Source organism: Augochlora pura, chromosome 4, assembly GCF_028453695.1.
Source record: "Augochlora pura isolate Apur16 chromosome 4, APUR_v2.2.1, whole genome shotgun sequence".
Taxonomy (NCBI): Eukaryota; Metazoa; Arthropoda; class Insecta; order Hymenoptera; family Halictidae; genus Augochlora; species Augochlora pura.
The window spans coordinates 22,495,397-22,507,139 of NC_135775.1; the positions used below are offsets into that span (position 1 = coordinate 22,495,397).

Below are 11,743 nucleotides of genomic sequence, written 5' to 3' on the forward strand. Positions count from 1 at the left end.
TGCTCTAGTGCTTGACGATTAGTTAATGCGCCCATTGATACGTTTCCAATGAGACGCTCGTTAACCCTCTGCACCTCGAAGCCTGTCGGACGGCACGAGTATGCGAGGATCGTCGAAGCGGATCGTCCCGTATATCGACCTGGTCGCTTTAACGACCGGCTGAATCGCGTCGGGTCACGATCAGGGTCCCTGTTGCGTGAGGGCACCCTGCTCCATGGTCACAGGTCAACACGGACTGATCCGACGCGTAAAGGCGACAACAAGGCGCTTCGAGATTCTCCGCATGCTCCTTTTGTGATTGTCTCACAGAGAGAGAGAGAGAGAGATCCCTCTCCTCGCGATGGTAGACAACCGAGCACCGTTCTTCGGAGTTGGCACTCGCTCGATCCGCTGCAGTTTTTAGGGTAGATAGACACCCGGTCAAGAAGGATTACTGTTCGATACGTTGCTGTTTGAAACATTGATACCGCGCCCAATTTTGGGGGCGAGACGTCGCGCGCGGTGTTTGGGAGGTTACGGCAACGATACAGTGCTCCCTCGACGTTCAATCGTTTGCAACGTAGGAAGTAGCTGAACCGAGGCTTCGCGGTGGCTAATTAATAACCGAGCGAAACGCAGGCTTGATCCCCGGTTTAGCTAGATCAGGAGCAACTTACGTCTACACAGCCGCTCCTGACCTAATCTAGACCTAATGAGACTTAATCTGGAATCAATTAAGATAACTCCGGGGCTTGCAACACCTAAGCCGACCCAGAGATAATTCGAACGTGAGCCGGAACCAATTTAATTTGCTCAGCCTAAACGCGAGCCTAGTTTAACCTGGCCGAAGCTCGTTATGGCGTGGCCAGTGGTCCTGGCTTCCTGCAGTCCGCCCGATAGATCTCGAAGATTCTAAAGACGGAAGCAAGTTGTTTCCGTACGGAAGGTTCATTTTCTCACGCCTAACCAAGGGAATCTGTTCACTATATACGGATCTTCATTGTACATTCTGTCTTGACTTCTTTTAACATCTTCGCTGCTTGGTATTTCATCTAGTTAACCCTTTGCACTGGAAGCCATTTTAAATATAAATCCAAAATAGTTTTTTCTGATTAATAGTATTCTTATTCTATGCGAATTAGCGTATTATATATATATAAAATCGAGTCTTCTGACTACTAAAATAATTACACTGTTGCATTTAAATAGGAAGAACTTTAGCAACGTCGAAACGATCTCGATACGTGACACAAAAATTCTCAGCTGTCCCACGTAGTCGCCCGTTCGAGCGCAAAGGGCTAATCATAAACGCATAAAGTTCGCAAGCCCGCCCGTCCTCCGCCTTATCATTTTCATATCACCGTGCCCGGCTCGCTCCACTTCAGCCGATAGTGTCTTGCCGATAAAAGCCAAGGCACTAGCCGGGGTCTCAAAGCAAGCGGCACAAAGAGGGAACACTGTGTCGCGAAAAGGAAAATAAACCAAGAAAAAACTATTCTCATTTCGATGCATCGCCCGTCGTCTTTTCATATTTTAGTTTCGCTGCGACCGTCGTCGAGTAGAGTTCCTCGTCGTGTACTTGTCAAAGAAAAGGAGGTGAAGAGAATCATGCATACGGGATGGCACTTTTGAATATTCATTCGCGTGAATTGAATTTGATTTGTCGTTGAACGCGTCAGCCCTCGGATCGCTCGTGCACCGTATAGAGAGCATTCTTCATTTTGTCGGCCGCGGTAGAGTACCGTCGCGTGCAAAAATAAAAAGAAAACGAAAAGAGAAAAAGAAAAAACGACGCGCGGTCTCTAGTCTTTATCCGACGCGCGCGTGTACAATGAGAATATTGGTTGACGAGCGACAACGTTGACGGGAGCAACGTGTCCGACGTCTTGTCCTGGTTCATGTAGGGCGGAATGGTACGCAGACACTCTGTATGGCTCAGGACGATACGCCTGGCTCGTTCCAGCCTGCTATTAGCTAATCTAGAAATTAGCGAGTACAATTTCGATCGGAACGCTTCTCGCCACGCGACCTATACGGAATTACAAAATTTCCAACGCACGCGAGGCGCTCCGTTACTCTCTTTCCATTCTGAAACGCGCCCTGGAATGGTACCTCGGCTACGTCGGACTGTTGCCTCCACCTCGATAAAGTATTACCTCGAGTCATAAATTATTTCCCAGCTCGGCACAATCTATTGCTCGTATTTAACCAACAGCGAGTCACCTTATCGCTAAAGCGTTCGAAATAAATCAAATAAAAAGACTATTTATGACTTGATATAATATTTGTATATACAGTGAAAGGAAATGGAAAATGCATATTTCAATTCGTTGTTCTTTGATGGAGTAGGAAAAATTACAGAAAATTTTGCTGGAGTTCAAGGTACCACGACAGGGTCACAGATCGAAACTGGCGAATTATTTATTGGACTGGTGGTGAGACTGGGCAGTACCTGGAATAAATCGTTAAACATTAACATTTTTCTATCGGAACGCGATGTCTGATCATCGCTGACTGTTTCTACTTGCAGCTAAAATTGCCTACCGCTCTTCACGATTCGTGTTTATGTCACTACTAACAGCGTTCACTTAAAGCGAGTAGAAACGTCAAGCATTGATCAGACGATCAGCTCCTCGCGGGCCAAATAATCGAGTAGAATCTTTCCACGTGCGCCAGATTGATCCATCAGCGTACGGTCACACACCGCGTGGAATCAAACGTTCGAATCACGGAGCGCGTAGTCAGCGCGAAGAAAAAGAAGCACAGCCGGGGGCTCACGGTTAATTAGTGTTAAACCGTGGAGCATCGTTTCACATTAATTAAACAGAAAACTGCGGCGCGGGTCGAAAAACGTTAACGACGACGAGTCACGTTACACGGTCCGCTCGTTCAATGTGTACGGAGCTTCTTCCCACCGGAAGTGAAGCAATTACGGGCGAAGCTCGTCGCGCCGCGGCGTGTACTCGCTTCACCTAAAATTGATTACGATAATTACGTTGCTTCTTGGTTTCCCCTTTTTCTTCAGCAAGCTGGCGAATATTCTGGGAACGTTGATGCTCGAGACTTCTCGATTATGCTAAACAGAATCCGTTTACCGAGCGCGCCCGCGCGCGCTTTCCGTCGTGTCAACCGCGACGTCTTCCTTTTCCAATGAAATATCGGCCGGCGGACTATCAACGAATAAATTTCACGGTTGAAACGATGGGAGGAACGCTTTGGCCGGCGTAGTTCTCGCGGCCGAGTAGCCAAGATATTTCGACGGACGCGCGGGTGGTAATTAAAGCCGCGAATCGGGATGACCGACGCGAATAATAAATGATCGATCCCGCTTTTAATTACGGGCGGAGAAGTCGGGCCGCGCGTGCACGATTTTCCGCGGACGGCATCGATGCATCATTAAAACGCCATTTCGTTCTCCCGTCGGCCCGCTCGCGGCCCGGCAAAAACGAGTCAATTACAAAAGAGCCGAACAAGTACACCTTTAATTTTCGGGAATCGATACTTTCGCGCCTCGTCGCTCTTTTTTCTTTTTTGTCGACGTGCCCCCGGACAAACATCCGCCCCCCCCCCCCTCCGACAACAACGCGCGCGCGTGTGTGCAGTCGCATAAAATAGACGACGGGCGCACGGCGGCGCGCGCGATATTTGCAGCCGCATACATTAGGCGTCGGATAGCCCCGCGATATTTGCTGTCGCACGAAACGGCGCGGTATCGGCGCTGGTTAAAATGCATCGGATCTTTTATATTCATCCGCGAATCTGCATACACGAGTGTTTATGATCGCGGGGCAAAGTGTCCGGGGCGCGTCGCTCGACGGGTTGGAACCGCGTTTATATCCAGGCGGGCACGATTTCCAGGAGAAAGAATTGATTGGTCGAACGGGTTCGAACGGCGCGCGTCTTGTTAAAAATCGCAGCGCGGTTATTTCGCGCTCTGCGAACGGGAACGACAACTGTCCGTCGACGCCGCGCGAATTTAATGTCCGCCATAACACTTGCGACACGCGTCGTTCCGACCGATTGAAACGAGCGTCGGCCGAGCGACGCCCGGTGCTCGAAATAAATTAACGGCGGCGCCGCCGCTCTCGATGAAAAACAGACGCCGCAACTGTGAACGCGCGCGTCGTAATTCCGAATTTATCGACGAATCCCCGTCCGACGTGTTGCGGACTGTCCGACCGCGCGCGCGCGCGGAACAGACGATCGTAACCGTCCAATTTCCAAGCGCGTCTGTTTTCGATCGGGGCCAACCGATCGCCGACGATTTCGTTTCATCTCGACATTCGTTCACCACGCCTCGGTTGTTCAACGGCGAATTAACAGCGAAGCAGGTTACCTGGAGGAGGACACGGGTAATCGAAGGATCACGGCAGCGAGTGTGTCGGCGGCGGACGCTGCCAAAGACGAGAAACGTCGAGCACAGCCCCGCGGGGGCACGCTCGTCGACGACAAGCGGCTCCGCGGACTGGGAGAGAGCCGAACGATAACGATAAGAACGGGGGAAAGAACAGAACCAATTGTCTGCCCCGCAATCGCCGGTCGATTTTTTTTTTTCTTGAGCGAAAGCGAACGAAAAGAAAGAAAAGAAAAGGGAGAGAGAGAGAGAGAGAGAGAGAGAGAGAGAGGGGGAGAGAGAGAGGAAAAGCTGCGATTAAGAAACACCGAACACGGGCGGAGGGTTTCTTTCTTTTCATTACACACAAAAACCACTCTCGATACGTTTCATGTTTGCCTCGACGATTAATCAATTTTGTTTATTCTGTTTGCTATGTTAGATGGGCCCGCGATTGTCCGCGTCAACATATTTGTTCGAAGTATCTCAAAAATAAATGACGTTACTATGGTAAGTTAAATATCAAATGCCCCGAAATCACAGACACACGTATTCTATAAAAACCACCCACCCACCCACACACCGTATACCACACGCGCACACGATGTACACGCGCGCACATACACACGCCACGACCAAGAGATGTGTACAAAAAAAAACCAGGCACGCCCGTTACAGACACAGAAGTACATAGAGTGTTCGTCTTCACTGTATACAATCTGTATGTATTATAAATACCGTGTAACTTCATAGATACGAGGTATATATATAGAGAACGATCAGAAGCGACGGGGCGATAACGCCGCGGATAACGGATAGAGAGAAACGAAAATTGTTTTGCGACACAATCCGTGATCGAACGAGTTAGATCTATTGTTTAGAGGTAGCGGGCGAGTTCCCCTAACGCCGGACACGAGACTCTCCTCGAACCATGACTTTTAGGTTCTCTATATTTGCAATTGTAAAAAATGAATCGTCGAAAAATTCGATTACGAAACTAGAAATTATTTCATTCCATAGCCAAATATTAAAATAATAAAGAAATTATTATTTGCAATTGTAAAAAATGAATCGTCGAAAAATTCGATTACGAAACTAGAAATTATTTCATTCCACAGCCAAATATTAAAATAATAAAGAAACATTGTCGTGAATACAATTTTGCAAATTCATTATTATTTGAATAATGTCCAGGCCAGTTTTTTCACATGCGATTTCTTTATCAGAAATATCAGGTAGAACAGGCTTCGTTCTGAATACTTTTTTGAGGTGTGCACTCGTTTCATTGTTTTCGTTTTCATTGTTTGTCGAGTCTCGTTAGTAGACTGCGGTTTCCATGGGTAAATGATAAAAAAAAAAACGACTGGTGAAAGTTTAAAACGGTAGAAGAACTAAATGAATTTTACAACAATTTTACGAGAATTGTTCAACGTTGAAATCGTTGTCCTATTGTCGAGTTTTTAACCCTTTCCACTCGAGAGGCACTTTAAAAATTGTTCCGTCACGCTTCAAAATAATTTTCGAATCGTCAACGTCGTTCCTATTTTACAAACTTTTAAAGGCATAAAATGTACTAAATATAAATTATAATATAGAAATACTGTGGTTTAGGAAAAATACTTTGCATTTTGGATTGAAATTATCTTCGAGTGCAAAGGGTTAATTTTATATAAAAGTTTATTATAGTTTGCCGTTACATTTTCCCTAAAGTGCCGGTGTCCGGCGTTAGGCGAACTCCCCTAATCTTTGCCACCGAGGCGCCACGGCGCTTGTTTGTCATGGGACACTTGTGATTGTCTTCCTATCGATTACGATCGACCGTTTAGTCCTAGATCCATCGAGATCGAACAGAGAACAAAAGGTTTCGTAGATAGAGCTGTCCGATGACCATGCGACGTGCTATGTGGTTGTATGATAATACATACACATTAATCGATGTATTATATACACACACACGTTTTACTGTTAATTCGCTACTCATAGTATCCTACAATGCTGTTCTTTGTCTCACGGTATGCAGAGTGTAAAACGCACATATATATATACACACACACACAGGCAAACACGAACGAGAGAGAGAGAGAGACACGTGTATACAGGCCGACACACACACGCACACGGACACCAATTTTCTCTTTACCTTCTTTGTGTTGTTCTCTCCCTTTTGTAAACAGGCTCTCGTGCGTATTTAAGGCCCACTATCATATGTTTTTTGATTCCACTACCGAAGTATGTTATATTAAGCTCATTCGTTCTTGTATGCATACGAAAGAGACTTGGAACGTTGCGAACAGCACGACGCCCGCGTTCCTCGTTCGCGCGTTCGAAAGCGGGCTTTCGGGGGGGAAGACGGTTCGACGACGTCGGCGGGGGAAATAAAATTCTGCGAGATTGCTAGCGCGACTCTATCGCGAACGCGGGGAGTTGCGCGAGGCGTACGGGGCTAAGACACTTCGGGAACTCGGGAATTTAATCAAACTCCGTGGCGCGCGTCACGGGAAATCGAATTCAGGGAATCCGCAAACAAGATCAAACCGAATTCTAAGGCTCGCGAGATCTGTTCGGCCCTGATTCTCAAATTCCCCGGCCGCGGTGGATCCGTTTCGGCGATTCACGGAATCCGGTCGGCCGAGATTCGACGGCGCCCGGCGACCGTCGACGCGGAATCCGAAGCCCGCGACCGCGTCGAACCGAATTCTGCGAGGACCGTGTTTCGCGAAGATTCGAGAGCCGTCGAATTAAAAACAGTATTCGGAGGCTCGTTCAAACTTTCTGAACTTCGGAGCTCCAACACGGTCTTATATTCTTGCGAGCCTCGTCAAACCTAACTGTTCGAGCATCGAGTTCGTCGCAGCTCAAAAATTCCGTCGTCGATCTCTCGTAACTTTGGAAAATTCGTTACAGTTCCCAAAATTTCGGCGGGCGAAAAGAACTTCGACGTTCGGCGAACCGGATCGAACCGAACTCCGGGCGCCCGCCCGCAGGATCGATAAAATTTGCAAAGTTCCCGAACGCTGTCGAAACTTCGATGGATCGAGACGCGCGCCGAGGTTTCCAGGAGTCGCGCGGAAACGGAATTTTATAGTCGCGATACGCCGGTCGAAAGAGAAATTCCGGTCTCGTCATAAATCGCGGCGGACGGGTACGGGGCATTAGGGAGGATCGAATGAAACAAATTGACGTCGCCTTTGACATGCCGCAGCGAAACAAAATTCTATTAGCCATGAAAACCCGATCGGTTGCCGGCCCCGTGGAAAAACAAACCGAGCGAAACGATCGGAGCGATGAAAAGCGGAGCCCGCGGCATCGTGCTGCTCGTAATCGTAAAACTACACCGTATACTGTCGCCTCACGCTATTGTGTCGTAGATGATTTAATGGAATTTGACGTTTTTTTTATATCATATATATAAATATATATTATATATATAACCGTCTATCTATATATACATACAATATATATATAAATACCTATATATATATATAATCTTACCACGTTTACATGTGAATTATTGAGGCGATCAATATCTTATCGCCTCTTAGCTGACGCAGCCACACGACGACACACACACAGGTGCATACATACACACACTGTGTTTCCGAATCTTGTACATTTTCTCTCCTTTGTTATTTATGGCGCACATACACGTCCTCGTACACGAAACCGACACACATTCATTCACACACACACACACTTATATATATATACTCGGATTCGTGTTCTCTTTTTGTACATAAACCGGCGTTCTTTAATCCCTTATTGCATAATCGATCGCGGCCCGTGAATTTTCTTCCGTGCCGCAACTGCGTCCGGGTCTCTGAAAGCGAGTTCTCCATTATGCAAACGTACTAATGCACCGCTACTTTGTTTCCGATTATGGCCAACGATAGTGTTTTATTTCGATCGAACACAGGCCGCGCGCTCTGTTATCCGGCAAACACATTCGTCGAAACGCCGCAGATCCAAGCGACGACGTTGCTGCCCACGGTAATTTTCCTCCCCTGCAGCCCGAAGAGAACCAGCCCCGCGTAATCGTTAGATTAGGGTCGGGTTAGGCGACAGCTTTAATCGATTTAGGGGGAGGATCATATTTTTGTCTTAATCTTTAGATTAAGGTCGGCCAGGCTCGGATAATCGTTAGATCAGGAACCGACGGTGTTTTAATTAATTTAGCGACGGATTATATTTCTGTCCTCCGTACCGCCGTCGGCCTTTTTGAACGTGCGGGTGGTGGTGTGGACGACGAGTTAATCCGTCGGCCGTGTTTGCCGTCACGTTCCCGTAACCTCCCGCCTTGTTTTTCGTTCGACGAACGATTCCGTCGATTCTGCCCGGTTCATTGCCACGAAGCTTTTATTTGTCCTATTGCGAAATAATTTAGGATTTATATTCGATGACTGTTCCCAAAAATCCGAACGTTTAATATATTTTAGAGAATGAAACCCGTTCCAAATACTTGGAGAACACCGTTCTAGAACGCAAAGATAGACGATTGTGCGTGTAGAGGGTGAGTTGAACGGCTCGTTGAATTCCCTGAAGTTTCACATCTGAATAATGCGATGACGCGGCTGGCTATCATATTTCATCCATTCACGGTTCACAAATTATTCCGAAACGAAATTATACGCAGACTGCGGATTTTTCTATAGAATAAAAATATTCTCCGTCGATCGCGTCACACGCTATGCAGTCTTTTCTTAAAGCCGAGAACGACGTCTATTAAATTCCGTGAACTTTCTCGTCGCTTTGCATTCGATCTCGGTCACGTGTATCGTAAAATCCGCAGTCCAGCGGGCGAACGTTCGCAGCCGTTTCCCTTATCGCGTTCGGATCAATCACGTTCGTCGGAGAATCAGCACATTAATCGGAACCGCAGGCCGTCGACAAAACCGAGCCCGTTGCAACGTCCGAAATTGTTTTTTCATTTTCGACCTTCTCGCAGCGTGGTTCGGTCACCGCGACGCGACGCCCACCACTCATTCCGCTTTTCAGCAACCACCCTGAACAGAACATGTGTATACTCTTCTTGTGTAGCATCTTAATTGTCTGATTGTTTCCTTGCTCGAACGAAAGACCAAAGAACGAAACGAAAGTCTCTCTCGTCTCTCGATCGCTATAGCAGTGCGTGCGTTCTCTCTCCAATGCCCGGGGCCGCGTTGGAACCGGTGAGTGTTTCTTCCTTCTCATTGTTTTCTTACTTTACTCTGCATGCGTTCAGAGTCTGACTGTGTAGAGCCTCTCTTGTTCGATAGCGTTTTAACATGTTTATATAGATATATGTATCTGTATATTCAATGTTTCATCTTCCTCTATTTTTCTCTGTCTGTCTGTCTGTCTCTGACTGTCTCTTTCTCTCTCTCTCCTCTGTTTCTATGTCTCTCTGTTTCTCTCCCAAACCCTCGCTCCGGCCAAACCGTAATTTTTGCCTTGGTCGCACGCCTCGTTGTCACTTTTACAGCAATCTCCGTCGACAACTTAATATTGTACTCTCCAGAACGAAAAGTCGTCGTTTCCGGCACCCGGCCCGAGACCCCTGAAATCCTGGCCAACTAAATCGTTCGTTACCGGTGCACGGGGAGAGGGGGGGGGGGGGCGGCAAAAATTAGCCCGGGCCGGGCCGCGGTTCGTTCGTTTCCTTGCGGGTCGATTTAGATTTTTTTGTTCGTCCTTCTTGGAGCCCCCCTTCCTTTTATTCCCCCCCCCCCCCCCCCCCTCGCGCGGACTGTTACAGAATTAGAATGCGGACGGGGGGAACGTTTGTACCTTTGACTGTGCGGATCTTTCCGCGGAACGAGAATCGTCTGGCTCAATTAAAAAGAACCGGGGAATGCTTTTGAGATCGTAAGAGGGAAACCGGGATTCATTGATGCGTTTAATAATTTCATTCACCGGGCAGCCTCGTCGTACAATTTAAATTGGCTTCTCTTACGACGATGGGGCTTGAATGGAGCCGAAATTAGATCGCGTACAACTTTGTTTTTTTCCTCCCTTTTCGCCCGCAATCGAATTTATTTGCGTTCACGGTCCGACGAGATCGCTCGACGACTATTAATAAATCACCGATAACGAATGCTTAAAGCATCCCGGCGCGCCCATCTCGCGTGTTTCGCGTTCTCATTTCCGCCGCGCGAGGCCCGCGGTCCGAGCCGTCGCTGATAACGCGAGGTCATGCTGGACGATCGACATTTGCGAAAGAAATCCGGAGGGTGTCTCGATGATTCATCGTAGCGAGCGGATACAAATTTCCTGTTACAGACGAACTTTGCGAAAGAAATCACGAGAGACAGAGAGAGAGAGGGAGAGAGAGAGAGGGTAGGGCGACGAAGTCTGAACGATTCATCGGTGGGAATACGAGCAGACCGTTTCACCAGTTCTAGGCAAACTTCGCGAAAGAAATCCTGAAATAATATGGCGTTCTAATTCGTTACGAGTCGTCGACGAAAATAGACGGCAGACAATTCTGTTCGCGATAGGCAAACTCGGCGGAACGAGGGGTTAAAGGTCAAACGAGCGATCGGCGAGGATACGATTACACAGAAATTTCCTGCGCCAGGGAAACTTCGCGAAAGAAGCGATGAAAGAGTAACGGGTTAAGGTCTAAATTCGCCGGTCGGAAGGCCGGGTATAAATTTCCTGTTCCAGAGAAACTTTCTCGCGAAAGAAGTCCGGGGCGGGTGGAGCGAGAGGGGGTTAAAGGCCGGATGAATCTTTCCTGGACGAAAAACGCGGGGGGGTCTCTCGACGGGACGGAGAGCAAACTCCGGGAAAGAGACACGGTGCAATAAGGGATTAAAGATTAGCGCGGGTGGCATGCACGGCATGTTGTACGGTTATCTGTGTACAATCTCGAAACGTTTGTGACAACAACGAGAAACAGGGGGGGGGAAAGCTGCGTGAAAGCGGTTCAGCCGCGCTGTACGACGACGGCCCGTAAAATCGTTCGCGATGAAACCGGATCGATAAGAAGGAGGTTGTGCCGGGTGAACCACGTCGCGAAGAATGGGTAAGGCTTTCACCTCTCGATCTCGAGCCGAGTACCAGTTTCACGATTTCTATTTGCCTCTTCTTTCATGTCCCGCGTCCCCCATCGATCGGCCGGTTCGCGTGCGTGTACCATCCCTTTTGTTTATCTTTTCGTCTGTATCCCCCCCGCCAAGGTTTGCCCCGGTATCTTCGAGACAATGCGTCGTCCTCGAGCCGATCGTATTCCGTCGCTAAAACGACCCCGGGGATCAGACGAATCGCTATCGCCGTCTGGAAGAGACGCGGTCGCCTCGTCGCGCCGTTTCTCATCGTTCTACACCCGGCAAATTAGTCTCTTCTCTTCCGTTTCTGTTCACCGATCGTTGATCGCGTTACCTCACCTCGCAAACAGATTATTTTCATCGAACAACCCCGCGCTGCCGCGCGAACGAAGAAATTGCTCGCCGG

General features: G+C 48.1%; 1 protein-coding gene across 11 annotated transcripts in view; it reads left to right on the forward strand.

Annotated features, from left to right (window-relative positions):
* Window positions 1–11,743, forward strand: part of Gluclalpha (glycine receptor alpha 1) — a 59,559-nt gene that overhangs the window by 21,678 nt on the left and 26,138 nt on the right. For 3 of the 11 annotated variants that reach the window (XM_078179486.1, XM_078179487.1, XM_078179478.1), the window contains exons 4-5: window positions 4,755–4,822; window positions 9,432–9,477. The exons of 5 other annotated variants lie outside the window; for them this stretch is intronic. In XM_078179486.1, coding sequence (XP_078035612.1) covers window positions 4,755–4,822; window positions 9,432–9,477 — 114 coding nt within the window. Of the gene's footprint in view, window positions 1–4,754; window positions 4,823–9,431; window positions 9,478–11,743 lie in introns of those variants that run through there. 3 more of the 11 variants (XM_078179489.1, XM_078179479.1, XM_078179484.1) reach the window with 2 other exon arrangements.